The sequence below is a fragment of the Babylonia areolata genome, chromosome 33 (assembly GCF_041734735.1).
Source record: "Babylonia areolata isolate BAREFJ2019XMU chromosome 33, ASM4173473v1, whole genome shotgun sequence".
Lineage (NCBI taxonomy): Eukaryota > Metazoa > Mollusca > Gastropoda > Neogastropoda > Buccinidae > Babylonia > Babylonia areolata.
This window is the reverse complement of record NC_134908.1, coordinates 10,863,845-10,882,683: the sequence shown is the minus strand read 5'-3', so window position 1 is coordinate 10,882,683 and position 18,839 is coordinate 10,863,845. Positions and strand designations below refer to the sequence as shown.

Genomic DNA, 18,839 nt, shown 5'->3' with positions numbered 1-18,839 from the left:
CTTCATTAATGTGATGACTTATCAAATTATTTCCTTGTGTATCCTTTTTCCCCCTCAAGGCCTGACTAAATGCATTGAGTCACGGCATCTGCTTAGTCAGGCATCTGCTCAGCAGATGTGGTGTTGTGTGTATATGGATTTGTCCGAACGCTGTGACGATTCCTTGAGTATTCTTTGTAGCGCCGTTACAGGTAAACACACTTTCCCCAGAAGCTGTTCACCAGCATTCTGGTATTGTTACAGGTACACTCACTTTCCTCTGAAAATGTTCACCTGTATTCTGTATGGCACTGTCTTAGGTACACTTGCGTTCTTCAGAAACTATCCACCTGCATTTTGGTATTGGAACATGTATATAGCCACTTTCATAAAAAAAAAGCTACTCATCTATATTCTGGCATTTATTACAGGTACACCCACTTTCCTCAAAAGCCGTTCACCTGTGTGGCATTGTTACAGGTACACCCACTTTCCCCAGAAGCCGTTCACCTGTGTGGCATTGTTACAGGTTCACCCACTTTCCCCAGAAGCCGTTCACCTGTGTGGCATTGTTACAGGTACCCCCCCGAAGTCTCACTTTCTAGTGGGAAATTTTACTACATATCCACTGGGTGGTTATTCTCTGTGCGTGTGTGCGTGCACGCGTGTGTGTGTGTGTGTGTGTGTGTGTGCGCGTGTGTGAATTTATCTATTTCAGGCATGCAGGTGTAATTCCACCTAAGATTACTAAATGAAATGGCAGATCCCAGTCTAGCAATGGTTTCCACAGCCACTGCTGCTGAAAGAGAAGATCAACTTGAAAATCTTCAGGATGGCTGCACATGGACAACAAACCTTGACTTGAAAATGTATGGAAGGAAGGTGCATTGGACACTTTGGAGGATGATAGTGGTTTGGGTAACAGGAGGGGGGGGGGGGGGGGTGAGATTCACAGAGTGCCTTACAAGAATTTTTGTGTAAAAATTAATGACATTCTGTTCTTCATTTTGTTTACTTGTGTTGTTTTTACGGTTTGAATATTTGTCATTTTGTTTTTTGTTTGTCATTTCATTTCAAATATCTGCCTTTCGTTTTTTTCCTCCTCAGAATGCCCCACTTAAACAGACATCCAGGACTTCATCTCCTCGAACAATGCAACGTTCACCAAACCAAGCCTTGTATAATCCCTGACCCAAACTACAGTCAAAGGGTTGTTCAGTTCATCTCTATAGCTGATGTGGGGTTTTTTTTTATGCAGCATTTCATTTATCTGTGTGCCGTCTCAAGTTGTGTCCCTTGTATAGTGGAGTGATGGCCAAATGGAAACGCGTCCGCCTAGGAAGTGAGAGAATCTGAGCGTGCTGGTTCGAATCAGGCTCAGCAGCCAATTTCTCCCCCTCCACTAGACCTTAAGTGGTGGTCTGGATGCTAGTCATTCGGATGAGACGATAAACTGAGTTCCCATGTGCAGCATGCACTTAGCCACGTAACAGAACCCATGGCAACAAAAGGGTTGTTCCTGGCAAAATTCTGTAGAAAAATCCACTTTGATAGGAAAAAACAAAAAATAACAACAAAAACTGGCCGCAGGACATTTTTTTTTTTAAATGGGTGGCACCGAATTTCACACAGAGAAATCTGTTGTGATAAAAACAAATACAAATGCAAATAAGGAACAGTTAGGTTTCATTTTAGTCTCATGCATGTTTGTACTCCCATACATACTTGTATACATATTCATACACTGCGCCCATCTTTTTCACACACTTTTATTCCAAACTTACACATTAAAAAAATATAATTAATACAAAAACATCACAGTCATTGATTTTTTTATATAATGCTTTGAAGTTGTGTCCCTTGTAAAAGAAACAAAAGTTAAGATACTTGCTATTTGTATATTTTACAACTTGTTAATTAAGCTCATCAGTTGTAAATCATTTAGGCTGCTATCAAGTTAGGTTTCATTTTTGGTCTCATGCATGCTACTCACATACATAAATAATGATATTCATACACTTCTCCCTCTTCTTCAAACACTTTTTATTCCAAACTTACTGACTTACACATTTAAAATAATAAAATGAATACAAAAACATCACAATAATTCATTTTTATATAATGCTATAACAGTAGCAGAAAAAAAACAGAAGCACTTTACAAACTTAATACATAAAGTTAACTGATCAAGCACATAAAATGAAGGAGACATTTGGAATTAATTGTTAGTAGTCTTCTTCAACAGCATACTGTCAGAATTTCAAACAAATTCTTACTCATTTGAGCAATACATATTAGACAAAACAAAACGAAAAAGAATAGAAATGTTTACAACATGCATAAACAGTGAAACAAATAAGAGGATCACCCAATCAGCCTAATCTGTTCCAGTTCAGATTACTTAGGAAGTAAAAAACAAAACAAAAAAATACAACAAACAAACACACGCACAAGAAAACAAAAACAAACAAACAAAAACAAAAAACAAAAACACACACACAATTCTCATATGATTAAAAGGAGGAGTTTGTATTATACTCCATGTTTGGTGATACTTACCATGTCAAACTGATGCAAACTAAACAAAAAAATACCAAATTTCGCACGGCTAACAGTGTAAAGACGAGCCGTCTTGCCCGGTCTGCTCTTAGCCAATCAAACGCCTCTAAAAGCTATAAGCGCTGAATCATTCCGTGGCCATCGAAGAAAATGCCCCATGAGAACCACGGCGGAGACGCACGGACGGACGGGCGGGCATTCGAGTTTGACATGTTAAGTATATGTATCACCAAACATGGAGTATAATACAAACTCCTCCTTTTGGTGTCATATACTGTACCATGTCAAACTGATGCAGAATTTAAAGCAAATGGAGGAGGGCAACGCCTACTGGTTCATATGGGGAGCCCTTGTAACCGAGACGGCAGTGTTAGCCGCGACAAAGGAAATCCCCTTGGAACCGTCAGCCCTGGTCATACGGAAATCCCTGAGGTAGAAGTTGATGTAGGGATTCTCAGACCGCCATAAGGCTGCCTCCTAGACATGCTGCAATGGCACTGAGTGCTGGAAAGCAGCCGAAGTAGCTATGGCCCTGCACTTCGTGTGCTCTGGGATTAAGACAGCTGATATCCCTGTGTGTATGAGAGTAGGCTCTACGAATGACTTGGGAAACCCAGCGGGAAATGGTGCCTGCAGCAATGTCTTTCTTGTAATTCTCATTGAAGGAGATGAGCAGACGCCTCTGAGAAGAACGCCTATGGCGAGGACCTATCCCAATAGTATTTGAGACACCGAACAGGGCAGAGATACCTATCCTCATCATTTTGGGCAAGAATATCAGACAAAGGTCTGACCCTCAGAGAGGGGGAAGGGACCTCGGGGTCTTGGTTCTTAACCAGGAACTCTGGAAGGAAACGAAGAGTGATGGAACCATCTCTGTGGAAGGCATTCCACTAAGACCATGAATCTCGCTTCTACGATGGCCTGTGGCCAGCAACAGAAGGAAAGTCGTCTTGAGGGTGAGCAAGTCGAAAGGAATAGTCCCCAATGGCTCGAAGGGCTGTTTTTGAATGAAATCCAGCAACAGGAACAAGTCCCAGAGGGGCACTCTTCTGGGGTCTCTAGCTTCCTTCAGAGAGGTACCCCTAGCCACCTCTCTGAGCAGGAAATCCGCTTCAAAGGCGGGACCACCTAGCTGTTTGATTGTGGTACAGATGGCAGACCTGTACCCTCGCACAGAACTAGCAGACAGGTTGAGAACCGAGGAGCAGTGAGCCAGAAAGTTGGCCAGCTGCATGCTCGTAGGGTTAGTAGGAGGAATGTCCTGAGCTGTACACCACCACAACCATTTCTTCCAGCGAAAGTCATACAAAGTCTCCGTTCCCTCCCTCCTTGCTCTGGTGACTATGGAGAGGAGGTCAGAGGAGGCCCCCCCCCCCCCGCCCCCCAGGTCAGCGCAGCCGACACAGAGGCTGACCGAGGGGTGGAAGACTTCAATGGTGATGCTGACAGTTCCAACCGCACAGCAGCCACGTGTGCAGGTGGAGCAGTTGAGGATTGGAATGAGGAATGCCTGAACAAGGCTGCATCAGCAGATGAGATCTGGTTTCGAGTTCCAGGGATGGAACATGTGTCAGGGACTGAAGGTCTGGAAACCAGGGCTGGGCTGGCCATTTCGGCGCAATGAGGATCAGCTGCGGGCGTTCCAATCCGGCTTTCCGTATCACCTTGGACAGAATTGGAAAGGGAGGAAACGCGTACGCAATCAGACTGCTCCAGTCTAGACAGAGTGCATCCACTGCCCACGCTTCTGGGTCGGCGACCAGAGAGACATAAGTGGGAAGTCTCTTGTTGAACTTTGTGGCAAAACGGTCCACCAACGGCCGAAACCACCGTTCCCACACCCCCTGAAGGGTGTCCTTGTCCTTGATGCTGAGAGCATCTGCCAAGATGTTGGCTTTTCCTGCTATGTGTCTCGCTGAAAGTGCAATGCCCTTGCTGTGGCACCAACGGAGAGCCTCGGTCCGCAGGGAAAAGTCTGCTGAGTGCGCTCCCCCCCCTTTGTTCACGTAACATGCGACCGTCGTATTGTCCGTGAACAAGTGGATGGTCTTGCCAGTGGCCTTCCCCATGAAGTGCAGGAGAGCCCTGCCAACTGCCTCCAGCTCCAGAACATTGATGTGGCATAGGTGCTCCTCCAGGGACCAAGTCCCTGCTGCATGGAGTGAGTCCATGTGGGCTCCCCAGCCCAGGGAGGAGGCGTCTGTGAAGAGTGCCACCTGAAGAGTAGGTGGGGCTATGGGCACCCCCTGTGTCCGAAGAGGGGTGATTAACCACTCTGATGTCACCTCGAGGAACCACTTGCTCAGACATATCTGGGTATCCATGGCTGAGTGCTCTGGGACCACCGTAACCTCAGTGCCCTCTGAAGAGGGTGCTTGAGAACCCTGCCCAGGGGAATGAGAGGTGCCATGGACTCCATCATGCCCAGGAGGGAAGAAAGAGTCTGCATTGTTGCTTGGGAGGAATGGTGCAAGTGGCTGAGGAGGCCTGCCAGACGGTCCCAGCGATCTGGCGTCGGAGAGACTATCATAGACCGCATGTCGAATCTCATCCCTAAGAAGTTGAAGGACTGACTTGGGGACAGATCGCATTTCTCCTGGTTCGTGAGGAAGCCCAGTTGGGAGCAAAGGTCTAGAAGTCTGGCCGTATGACTCTGGCACAGGGCCTGCGACTGGGCCAGGATAAACCAGTCGTCCAGGTACACACAGAGACGAATGGATTCCGACCGGACAATGGACACCAATTCCCGCACCACCTTGGTAAATAGGAAAGGGGCAAGGGACAGACCAAATGGGAGGGCCGAGAACTGGAACACCTTGTCCCTCCACACGAACCTCAGGTACCGACGGGATGCCGGATGGATGAGGATATGAAAATAAGCATCTTTCAGATCGATAGAGGTAGCCCAATCGCCCTGTTGAATGGTCTCCCGAATCTGTACCTGTGTGTCCATCTTGAATTTGATTTTGGGGAGGAATTTGTTGAGGGGGGACAAGTCCAAGACTGGTCTCCACCCTCCCGAGACATTTGGAATCACGAACAACCGACCATAAAAACCGGGGCCCGGGTCTGAGAGTTGAGATATCGCCCCTATGAGGAGTAGGTGCGATATCTCTTTCTCTAAGACGCTCTCCTGCTCTGTCGAGCTGGGTACATAAGGAGGAGGAATGGATCTTAGAGGGGGGCAGTCCTCCGTCCAAGGCAGCATGTACCCTGACTCTAGCACCGATACAATCCAGTCGTTGAGTCCCAGAGCACGCCACTGATGTGCATGCCGGGACAAGTTTCCTACTTGGAGGGGCTGAACGACTGGCGGTACTAAATCTGGGCCCAGTCATTGGGGGTGCTGCCTTCTGGCCTTGGGCATGGCCGGTCGACTTGGATGGACATGAGGTGGTTTATTCCTCTGCCGCTGATTCTGCACACGCCGCTTTGACTTAGGTGGTGTGGTATATGGAGGGGCCCTGGTGGCCGGTCTCTTCAATGGCATAGAACCCTGGCGCCCCTGGGAGGTGTGGGCTAAATATGAGGCCACCTCCCTGTTTGTATCTGCCCTGTGGCTGACAAAATGGGGCGATACTGGCCAAAGAGGGAGTGCTGCTGTACTGGGATGGACCGCACGGCAGCCCTCTCCTCTACAGGAATGTTAGAGAGGCAGAGAACGGCATCACGCCGCGCTAGCACAGTACTGAAGTGAAGGCTGGTAGCTGTGTCTGCAGCTGCCGTGAGACCAGATGCTACCCTATTGCCGAAAGTGTTTAACCTCTGGTCGGTGAAGAGGCCAGGCGGGACAGAGGAAGGAGACCCCATTTCCTGATTAACTGGATGCTGTTCCCACAGCTCATTGGCCCTGTGGAGGAATGTGTCGAAGAAGGTATAAGCCGTGGAAACCTCGAGGAGGCAGTGGCGGGCCAATTTGTCCCACTCTGCTAACGTTTTAAAGGATAGAGTATCTGAAGCGGGGAAGGTGGTGCGCTGTGAGACCAACATCCTGTCCTGCGCGGAGGGCTCTGCTTCCCTGTAGGCAGAGTGGTCCTGTGTGTACCAGGACAACACCCCTCCCTTGGAGGAATCTTTAAGGAACTTGCCCGGGGAAAAAGCGCCATGGGGCAGAGAGGGACTCCCTGCCTGGAGGAGGGATGGAAGCAGCACCGCTGACAGTGCGGGCTGGCTTATTAAGCCATTCCTGCGCCATTTCTGGCACTCGGAGTCACCTTGTGGTTCGGGAGTTAGAGTCACATGGCCTAAGGAGGGTCAAGGGTAACAAAGTAGCCTGAGGGACTGATTCGCCATGCGTGACCCTATTGGGGAGGGTCAGTTCGAGCTCGGCAAAGTCCGAGTTTGGTTCAGGCTGGTCCCTAGGGAGGCTCAATCTGTCCCCCTGGGATGGGGCGAAGAGTGCTCACCTGCTTGTTCGTCCTCAACCGAAGACAGGGGCTCCCACTCTTGTTCGCAGTCCATCCCCTGCTGGGTGCCATCCCAAGTGGATGTACCCACTGGGGCGTCCTGTGAGCTGTGGTCAGCCCAGCGGGATGAGCTGGGACGATCCTGAGCAGGGACCATGGCCGCAGCTGTTATGTCCTTGACGCCTGAAGTGGGTGGGGAGTGCTCACAGCACTCGTGGGTCCCTCTTGCATCCAGGGATGCCCTCTCTGAGAAGGTGTGGCACCCACCATCCCAAGCTGCCTTCTGGCCTTGGGCATGGCCGGTCGGCTTGGACGGACGAACATGAGGTGGTTTATTCCTCTGCCGCTGATTCTGCGCACACCGCTTTGACTTAGGTGGTGTGGTATATGAAGGGGCCCTGGTGGCTGGTCTCTTCTGCTTGGGATGGTCAGAAAGAGGGACCCATGAGTGCTGTGAGGGGACAAACACCCACTCATCTCCCTGTAGGACCGAGGGCTGGGTAGGTGGGAACTGCAGGCTCCCCCGGGCCGAGCGGGGCCCCTCAGCAGCCGTTGGTCCTGACAAGGAGGCCGTTGTGACCGTGGAGGTAACCTGTGGGTTGACAGAGGACCGATTTGTGGACTGAGTGGCAATATTGGTCGAGGAGCTTGACCTGACCGACAAGAAGTCGATCCCATTTGTCGGGGCTGTGTGTGTCACCCTGTGAGATGTGCTGGGTTGGGTCCGGTGGGGAGCGGACAAGGGGTTGGCCCCTGGTACTCCCGGCAACCCAGCGTGCACCATAGGTGCGCCCCAGTACGGGTAGAATGGGGGTAACCACCTGTGGGCACCAGCCATCCTGTGACCCCAACCCCAAGGGTCACTGGCGCCTTGACCTCCATGAAGGGAAAAACCTGGCCAATTCGGAGGGAGGTCAGGTCCGACTTGGGTGTCAGTCCTGCCTGAAGACGAGCGGGCTGACTGTCCGGAACCGCCTGACACGCGTGGGCCTCCCCCAGCAAGAGAGACCGGCTGGATAGCGGGAAGACCTGCAGAGCAGGTTGCCACGCGCCCCGAATCCCCTCCCGTGGGGAGACTGGGGTGGCTTGGCCCGGGGTGGGTAAAGTAGAGATCCCCCCCCCCACCCCCGGAACCAAATTTTTCTCCCCCCGAGAAGGAGGTGAGGGAGGGGGGTCGACAGAGAAGGGAGGAGGGGGAACAGCAATGGGGCCCCTGAGGGCCGTCTCCGAGTGGGGACCCGGGTAACGGCCTCCCCTTGGGAGTTCGCACCTAGCCGCGAGTCCCCACCGCCAAGAGAGGACTTGCCACTCCCCCCTCTCCCTGCCTCGCGCTGGGACACCTCGGGAGGCGACGCTCGTACCCCTTCCCCCCCTGGTCCCCTTCATGACCGTTTTACTGGTACGAAAGTCGCCTCCACGATCAGCATCTAAAGACGCATCGCCGCGGTCCATATCGGGAGGAATCATGAGCTCCAGGCCTGGGAGAGTCTCTTGCCGAGTCTCAATCCCAGCCTCGTGATCCCTGCCTTCGTGGGATGGCATACGAGGCATGGTACCCATGCTTAGGCACCCAGCGAAAATCCAACCCCCAACAGAGAAAGGAAAAACAGGATCGACTTAGAGGTAGAGAAAAACGAACGAATCGAGAGTGCCGAGTCGAATCGAGTACACAGAATGTAAGAATACAATACAGACAAGCCGCATGCAGCAAAGTAAGGCCAATTGAATACGCTTAATAGCCAAAAAAAGCGTAAGACGAGACAGAGCGTAAACCTGACAAGATGGCGTGGACAGCCTAGGCCAAAGGAACGATTCAGCGCTTATAGCTTTTAGAGGCGTCTGATCGGCTAAGAGCGGACCAGGCAAGACGGCTCGTCTTTTCACTGTTAGCCACGTGAAATTTGGCCAAGCAGAGCAAACCGATAGGCCTAGTTTGCATCAGTTTGACATGGTACAGTATATGACATTAAAATTGTACTTGTAAATAAATTGAAACTAATTCCCCCTTTTCGGGTATAGAGGAAGAGAAACTCAACAATTCTCTGATAAATTTCACATCATGGTGAATCAACTCTTGCACAGCATCTTTGCCTCCCTTGGGACCGGCTTTTATGTGTGTGTATATATAAATATGTATATATATATATTTTTACACACACACACACACACATATATATATATCTATATCTATATATATATATATATCTATATATATATATATATATATATTCATTTGAATGATACAATAAACCACAGTACGGTTTGTACCAGGATACACTCACTGTAAGTATACATAAAGAACCCACAGCAACTAAAGGGTTGTCCGTGGCAAAAATCTGTAGAAAAATCCACTTTGATAGAAAATCAAATTCACACATTTGCAGTCAGAAAAAAGAAAAAAAAAGAAAAAAAAAAGGGATGGTGCTGCACCATAGAAATGCGCTCTCCCTGGGGAGGGCTGGTTGAATTTCACACAGAGAAATACCTTGTGACGAAAAAGTAATATAATACAATACAATACTGAACAGACACTTCTTTCCATTTGATTTCTACAGCTCTGACAATCATCAAGCCATGTTTATTTCATCAGACAGTTTTTCAAGCCCACAATGTTTTTTACCTTTCAGGTTTTGCCGATGTTCATTTGCAAATAAATGCATTTACTTCAAGGAATGACAATTTTGTGTTTGTGGATTGTGTTTATATTTACACTTTTTAGTCATTTAGATGAGATGATAAACCGAGGTTCTGTGAGCAGCATCCACTTGGATCACTGAAATGAACCCAAGGCAATGAAAGCATTGTCTTGTGGCATGATTCTGTAGAAAGAAATCCACTCTGACAGGTGCACAAATAATGTGCATGCACTCAAGGCCTGACAAACGTATTGGGTTATGCCGATGGTCAGACATCTCTCTGCCCAGCAGACGTGGTGCAGCATATGTCTAAATGGACTTGTCTGAATGCAGTAACACCTCCTTCAGAAACTGAAACTAACTTCTAGTAACTGACCAACTGCAGAGACCACCACCCTACAAATATCAAAGGAATAAGGTTTCTCACTTAAATGATTCCTCATGTGCACTTTGGGCACTCCTCACAGCCAGATAAACTTCACACCAATACAATTTTTCTCATGAGTGGGTCCTTCTGTGTCTACGCATGTCACTAGATCGACAGAAAGCTGCTCCACAAATATCACAAATGAAAGGTTTCTCACCTGTGTGGATTCTCTTGTGTGCTTTTAATTCTCCGGCACGTACAAACTTCTTCCCACAGACATCACAAGAATGAGGCTTTTCACCTGAGTGGATTATTTTGTGTGAATTTAACTTTGACATATGAGAGAAAGCCTTCCCACAAACATCACACTGAAAAGGTCTCTCACTTGCATGAATCTTCTTGTGTCTGCGTAAGTCATCTGACTGATGGAAAGGTGTGTTACAAACATTGCAAACATATGTTTTCTTCCCTGACTGGAGCCTTTGGTGTCTTTTTAAGTCATCATATTGATGGAAAGCTTCCTTACAGACAACACAGGTATATGGTTTGTCGCCTGCATAGACAGTCTTGGAGTGTGTCTGCAAGGAAGCTAGTTCATCACAAGCTTCTTTTATTTGGGCACTCTTCATGGAAACAGCAACATCACAAGCATCATAAGAAGAAAGGTTTTTTTCGTGTGAGTGCATTTTTTTTCTGTGTATACTTCTGTTACCAGATCGACGGAAAACTTTTCCACAAATATCACAAGTGAAAGGTTTCTCATCTGTGTGGATTCTCTTGTGCGAATTCAAGTCTCCAGCACGTAGAAAATTCCACCCACAGACATCACAGGAATAAGGTTTTTCACCTGAGTGGACCATTTTGTGTATTTTTAATGCAGATGGACAGACAGCCTTGAACTTACAAACATCACAAGAGTAAGGTTTCTCACCTGTGTGTACCATTTTGTGTCTTTTTAAGTCACTTGGTCGTAAAAAATGTTTCTCACAGACATCACAGGAATTAGGCTTTTCACCTGAGTGGATCCTTTTGTGTCTTTTTAAGATATTAGCTCGAGAGAAAGCCTTCCCACAAACATCACAGGAGTAAGATTTTTCATGGGTAAATTTCATGTGTTTCTTCAAATGAGCAGTGTCAGAAAATGCTACCCCACAAACATTACAAGATTGTTCACCTGTGTGGGTCTCCTTGTGTTTGTTCAACAGACTGGTAGTACTGAAAGCCACCCTACAAATTTCACAAATATAAGGTTTCTCACCTGTGTGGGTCCTCTTGTGTATTTTAAACGAACTTCTGTCATGAAAAGCCTTCTCACAGACTTCACAGACATAAGGTTTCACATGACTCAACAGTGTCAAGGCAGAGGAAGAAGGGCCAGTGTTGAGCAGCGACCAAGAAAAGTCAGAGTCTGGGGGTACTATGATGTAGACAGCTGGCGGCCTGCCCTTTGGCTCTTCCTCCACGAGCAATGGTGGTGCCTGCTTCTGTGAAAATAAAGACTCCAGTTATTTAAAATCACTTTTTCATGAGGTCTAAAACGTGTATTGATGTATGTGAGAACTCTAGGGAGAAAGTGAGGGGAAGGGAGAGAAAGAGAGAGAGAGTGTGTTTGTGTGTGTGTGCATGCATGTGTGTGTTTGTACATTAGGAAAAGGGATTTATAAACATAAAAAACCTTTAATCAAAACAACTCAATCAACATCCTGTAAAAACTTAAAGGAACATGAAAATGTAATGTTCATCAGTTTAAAAACAAAACAGAAACAAAACAACCTCCACCCCCAAAAAACAACAGCAACAACAAAAATACTCGTGCAACATTACAATTTACAGGAACACTCCAATCAAACTATGTAGCAGGGATTCATCAATCCATAAACTAAGTGAGCACGCACGTGCGTGTGTGCGTGTGCGTGTGTGTGTGTGTGCACGCACTTACATTATACATGTGCAAACATGCGTGTGTGTGGAGGGAGGCGGATAAGAGACATAAATTGACTGACTATGTCTGTGTGCATGGTGGGGGCCTGGGTAGGTTGTGGATGACAGATCTATAGAGACAGTAAGAAAGAGAAAAGAGAAAGCAAGGTTGGGGCGTTTTTCACATGAAAAGACAGACCGAGGTCCCATGTCCTGCATGCATACTAGTGCACATAAAACTTTAAAAGAACCCATGGGAACAAAAGGGTTTTCCCTGGCAAAATTCTATATTAAAATTCACTTTTATACAAAGACATTGAAACAAATACAATTATTTCATACACTTTCAGATACGGGGAAAAAAAGATGGTACTGCACTATCTGACAGTGTCGATGTACTCTCCCTTGGGATAGCAGCCAAATTTGTTACACAGAGAAATCTGTTGTGACAGAAAGTAGTACAATGCAATAATCCCAGAGAGTGAAGAATGTGAAGACAGCTGTAATGTAATGAATGTGTGGTGGCTGCTTGAAAATGGGGATTTTCCAGACTGACCTTTGATACGTCTTAACCCAGAATGTTTTGATTCTTTTTCTGGATTTTGACCCCACCTCCACCTCACCATCCCCACTGTCCCCATCTCACCCAATCCTTTCACCTTTTCTATCCTGTTCACATTAAAGGAGGGAGGAGGGAGAAGTGAGCAATGAAGATAGATCCAGTATCGGACAAAATGACCACATAGAAATCTTTTGTTAAACTTAAATGTATTGATGTCCATTTTAATATTTAATAATAACCATATCAATCTGCAAACTGATTTTGGTGTATGGTTTTAATAATCAATTCATTGACTCATTTGTGTATTCAAAGTGAATCTATCTTGTAATAACTCAGTGTTTTGCCTCTCTGTGTGTGTGTGTGTGTGTGTTGTAAACTTTTAAGTTAACACTGGCACTTTTTTAAGCTATAAGCTACTAAAAGTGGCATAGGAACCAAAGTTGACAGGAAGCTAGACAGGTATGAATAAGAACTTTAAAGCCATCCCCTTTGTGATGATATGGTAAGCAGATGAGAGGTCAAAAGTCAAGGTCATTCTTTGGCAAGACAAAAAAAAAAAAGCTTAATGGAGACTGTGTCTTCCATGCAATTTTAATCAAACTTGGTCAGGTGGCTAGTCATAGGTACAGTATGATCCTGAAGAAATCCAAATCAGAGGTTAAAGGTTAAGGCCACAATATGGCTTATGATATTGATAGGAAATTTAACATTAATTTCTACATACAAGAAAGAGAGAATCAGAAAGTCTTCAATATATATAAATTCATATATTCAGCAAATTTAGTTTTTCATCCAGTTTAATTATATTTTTTATCTTCAACATGTAAACCATATAGTGATTTGATTTGGCCTGTCACTGCTTTGTAAATCTAGAAGGTCAAGGTCAAGGTCACACAAGTGTATCTTTTTGCCAAATAAGCTGTTTTGCAATTTTTTTTCTCTCTTCTTCTTCATGATTTCTTCATTGGATAAAGTGCTTCTCATAAATTAGTTTTGAAGGCCTTGCTTCTTGTTAGTTCAATTTTCAGTAGCTCCATCACTGGTCAAAGTCCCAAAGGGCAGTGAATTCACATTCACTGTGTCTTGGGCTCAGCACAAGAAGGTGGGGCCAAAATATGCTCTCCTTTCGCCACTTCAACCTACCCCGACTGAAATGTGGTACCCATTCATTCACACCTTGATGTACCATGGAGTGAAAAAAACATGGAGAGAAAAGAGTTTTTCCAGACCAAATGGAGCCTGGAACTCTGATCACCTGCCTGCAGTGGTCAACATTGGATCGGAAGTCCAGTGTCTAAACTGATTCTGCCCCGCACCCCACTTTTCTTTTTTTTTTTCTTTTTTTTTTTTTAGCTTCATCTTTTTCTTAATCATTTTTCTATTAGACATAATTTCAACATCTTTTAAAAAAATTCTTAATCTTCGTCCCATGGATTTGATCATCTTCATTGTCACAATGTTTTTCATCATCACCTTTACATCTTCTGTTGCTGGACTATAATAAATTCTTAATCTTCGTCCCATGTACTCGATCATCTTTATTGACATAATGTTTTTCAGCATCACCTTTACATCTTCTGTTGCTGGAACAAGCTTTGGAACAATATACATAATATGCACCACCACAGCACAAGACAGGTCCTACAAGAGGAAAGAGAAAGACATACAGCAGCCCTGACCAGTTATACACACCTGTTGTTCACCTGCTGGTTGGTTCTGGTCTTCACCCCTGAAGGACATGGATTCAGACCTGAATGCATCATGTCTCACTGTGGTGGTCATGTCTTTCACTGCTTCAGTCTGTGCATCACTGCTGATGTTTGCTGTGAGTGGTTCAGTCTGCACAACACTGCTGAAGTTTGCTGTGACTGGTTCAGTCTGTGCATCACTGCTGAAGTTTGCTGTGACTGGTTCAGTCTGCACAACACTGAAGTTTGCTGTGACTGGTTCAGCCTGCACAACACTGAAGTTTGCTGTGACTGGTTCAGCCTGCACAACACTGAAGTTTGCTGTGACTGGTTCAGCCTGCACAACACTGCTGAAGTTTGCTGTGACTGGTTCAGTCTGCACAACACTGAAGTTTGCTGTGACTGGTTCTGTTTTCACATTAGCTGTAACTGGTTCAGTCTGCACAACACTGCTAATGTTTGCTGTGACTGGTTCTGTTTTCACATTAACTATGACTGGTTCAGTCTGTGCATCACTGCTAATGTTTGCTGTGACTGGTTCTGTTTTCACATTAACTATGACTGGTTCAGTCTGTGCATCACTGCTAATGTTTGCTGTGACTGGTTCTGTTTTCACATTAACTATGACCGGTTCAGTCTGAATGTCACTGCTGATGTTTGCTGTGACTGGTTCTGTTTTTACATCAGTGATGATGTTTGCTGTGACTGGTTCCGTTTTTACATTAATGATGGTGTATGCTCTGACTGGTTCAGTCTGCACAACACTGCTGATGTTTGCTATGACTGGTTCAGTTTTTACGTAACTGAAGGTGTTTGCTGTGATTGGTTCAGTCTGGAAATCAACGTCCATCACAGATTCATCCTTCCTAAAAATTGGCTTAGAATCTTCAGCGCTGGTCACATTCCAAGATTCCACTTCTTCAGAAGAGTAAGGTAAGACACTGGCACAGGTGCATGATTCACAGTTCATGTCCGCTTTCTTCTTCCCTTTGTCCGATGACTGGCACCAGTGAAACTGATCACTTGCCACACAGTGGTCGACTGGTTCAACTTTGATACCTCCACCACTGTCTATCTGTCTATCTGGTTCAGACTTCATGGTAAAAGCTGGAGCGTTCAAAGCATTGGTCTTGGAGGTTGTGATGGATGTCCTTGTGTTCTTCTCAAGCCTGTCACATTTGGTGCCTGCAACAGACAATCACTGTGTTGTAATTTGTATTGTGTTGTATAGTGTTACAATGTGTTGTATTGCATTCTGTTGCACTGTATTATATAGCATTGCTTGTAAGGTATTGTGCTGTATTATGTAGTACTTATGTAGTACTTATTATGTAGTACTGCACTACTCTTCAGTCACAAGAGATCTTTTGTCTGTGTGAAATTGAGGCCTCTCTTCCTGGGGATAGCAAACTGCCATAACTTGATACTACTTTTCTTTTTCTGTCTGCATGGATGTAGGTCTATATATCTACTGTGGTGCTTTTTAAAAACATAATTTTGCCAAGCATAATTCTCTTTTTTTTTCTATGAGTGCTATGTGCATGCTGTATATGGATCCACCATTTATTGTGTAACCAAGCGCTATGCTTGCTTCAAAACTTGCTTCATGTACAAGCTGTATTAGCAGACGACAGTTTTCGCAACTAACCCATGCACAGAATGTGTGATGCCACTCTTGGTTTGAACGCAAAGCCATTCTAAACTTATTCCCTAATCATCTATTAAATCAAGTCTCTGTATCATTCACTGCAATATTATATGTGTTGTGCTTACACACACACTTGAATAAGTTAGAAGCGTGCTTGATTTCAGTTAATCGTTTGTCAGTCTAAAGATTTCAGCTGACACTAAGCTTATGTCATTTTGTCCTCCTCGCCAGACAACCTATTCACAGCTCGACCAGTGTCGCGTCACGGTACGCTACTGGCTGAGCTGGAATCTGTGTTTCTGCTCCAAAGTAATTAATTAATATCTCTTTTGTCGGATCAGTAAACTACAAGTTTTATGACTTAAATTAAGATTATAGATTCATCTTAAGTAATCAACACTTCATTTTATACTCATTATAAAGTAGGTGTTAAGCTCTTTCTTTTGCGACTTATCCGACGTAAATTGGTTCAGGAATCATTTAGAAATCTATCACTGAACACCTTGTAAGAAACACAGTTGTTGTTGGATTTGGCATGATTTGGCCCGATCTGCTTCGCAGCACACGTGATTGTCTCTGTAGTCCACTTAACTTGCATAAAGTGGCACAGTGAGTGATGAGTGGTCACTTCATACCTGGTCAGTCACCTGACCAGAGGCGCTCTCTCTCTTTTGCTGCATTGCAAGCAGTGTGTGTTGTGTGTGTCGTGTTGTTCCCACAACGGCGACATCTCACTACATATCGCTACACTGTCTTCTCTTTTTATGTCTTCTTTTCATCTCTTCTCCATTATTTCTTCTTCTTAGTTCTTTTCTACATAACTATTGTACATAAAACAATAGAAAAAACCCATTTGTGACTGGCCTCTATATGTTCCTGGCCTGTGCACGGGAATTCTTGTCTATCCTTTAAAACATTCAATCATCATTTAGTTAGTTCTTTTGTACCGTCCCCTATTAGAACCACTCGGTTCAGTAACGCGGCTACAAAAGTGGTGTCGCTGACAGGATATTGATCCTTGATTAATCCCAAATCCTTCCCTTTAATGTTATAATTCTCTTATCAAAATTCAATCCATCCCTAAACCACAGCCCTTTACCACCAAGTGTAACTTGTTACAACTTGGCGCTGTGAGCATAGGATGTGCAAATTCTTTATATAATCTCTTAATAAATTAAAACCCTCACAGCCAAACTTACTCTATCACAGACTTGGCGCTGTGAGCTAGGATCGTACAGGAACAAGAGGTTGTACTAACAGTCACAAAGGGATAGTTAAAACACAGGAGAAGAGAGAAGACAGTGCAGCAGGTACACAAGTCCACGAAGAAACATCGCCTGCATCAAGATGGCTTTGTGTCATTCAAGACACTGTCTTCTCTTCTTATATCTTCTTCTCATCTAATAACTATTGTAAATAAAACAATAGAAATACCTATTTGTGACTGGCCCCTATATGTTCCTGGCCTGTGCGCGGGAATTCTTGTCTATCCTTTGATAAAGTAAATCATCATTTAGTTAGTTCTTTTGTACCGTCCCCTATTAGAACCACTTGGTTCAGTACACGGCTACAATTGTAACACCGATACCTGAAAGACTAGTACCAAGACCACCACTGAAGGTTTTGGGGAGGAGGGGGGTAAAAAAACAAACCATTCTGGTCCTTTCAAGAATGGCACAATGGACCCTCACTTCCATGCTGGACACTCCATTTACTAGGGTACCGCTCCAATTCAGCTGGCTTGTTTATGATAAAACATTTTAAAAAAACCCAAAACCCACACAAAATCAAAAATCCCACACCCCCTATAAAAGATGAACAACACAAACAACATTTACAAAACTTACATTTACACTTAAATTCATAACATCAATGAACACTGTACTATGATAACTATGTCTTTCTGGATAGTAATTCATCACAGACAGGCAGTCAACAATATCAGGGTAATCATCATTGCCTCTAAAACTGTGTAAAAGGATAGATATCTACTGAAGATAACTTTACATCACAAAATTTTTTAATGTTCCTGGGCTGCAACTCCCATGTTCAGTCATATTAGATCTTCAGTGAGCTTTTTCATGTTGACCCTTTTTTCCCCAGCCATATATGCAGTGATGAAAAAGTTTTATAGATGGAGATCCGTTCATAACTAAATTATGACTTCCTCTTCCATCTCCTGGCTGGTATGATTTATTTATATGTGGATCTTTTTTTTCTGATTTCAAAGGAAGGTGACAGACTGGTTAAGACACTTATCTGCCCCTAGTGTCCATGAGGGTCTAGGTTCAAATCCTGGTTTCACCCTTTTTCCTAAGTTTGACTGGAAAATCAAACTGAGCATCTACTGATCTAGTCATTCTGATGAGACAATAAACCTAGGTCCCGTGTGCAGCACATATTTGGCGCATTGAGAAAGAACCTGTGGCAACATACATGTTATCCTCTGGCAAAATTCTGCAGAAGAAATCCACTCTGATAGGTACAGAAATATATCAAGGCCTGACCAGTCGGTTTGGTTAAGCTGCTGGTCAGGTATCTTCCTTTCAGATGTTGTGTACATTGCAATATGAATTTGTCCAAACCCTGTGAAGCTCCTTGAGAAAACGAAAGTGAAATTGAAGAAGGTGTCACTCACCTGACCACTGAACCGGTGTACTTGGGGGTGATCCTGGGTCAAAATCGCCGGCCAGATCAATCTCTATCTTCACCTCCACCTCCATCTTCTGCTGAGAAGGGGATGCCTTGTGTTCGTACTGTCTGAAATCATACATCATATACATGCCATTGGACTATAGCATGCTATTCATGTGGGTGGGAGTGACTGATGTTTTTGTACTAGCGCTGAAAAGCTGCCAGCCAGGACCCAGGGGCTGCTTTACCAAAATGGGTGTCTTAATACAAAACAAAGTAAAAACATTGTCACACCAACTTCATTGGTTGCCCATCCAGTATAGAATCAAGTACAAAATTGTCATATTGGCTTATCACCATTTTAAGGAATTCTCCCTTCTTATTCATCTTCTGTCCTTTATACTTACATCCCTTCCCGTTCTCTCAAGTCTTCTGTT

The 18,839-nt window shown here is 44.9% G+C and overlaps 1 protein-coding gene across 1 annotated transcript; it reads right to left on the bottom strand.

Moving 5' to 3' along the window:
• Positions 1-9,248: 9,248 nt before the first annotated feature.
• LOC143276967 (uncharacterized) lies at positions 9,249-18,523 on the bottom strand. The gene is made up of 3 exons (XM_076581658.1): positions 18,407-18,523; positions 14,125-15,305; positions 9,249-11,434 (listed from the first exon to the last, which is right to left on the bottom strand). The coding sequence occupies exons 1-3, from the start codon at positions 18,489-18,491 to the stop codon at positions 10,082-10,084; spliced, it is 2,619 nt and encodes an 872-aa protein (XP_076437773.1). The 5' UTR covers positions 18,492-18,523; the 3' UTR covers positions 9,249-10,081.
• Positions 18,524-18,839: the final 316 nt, after the last annotated feature.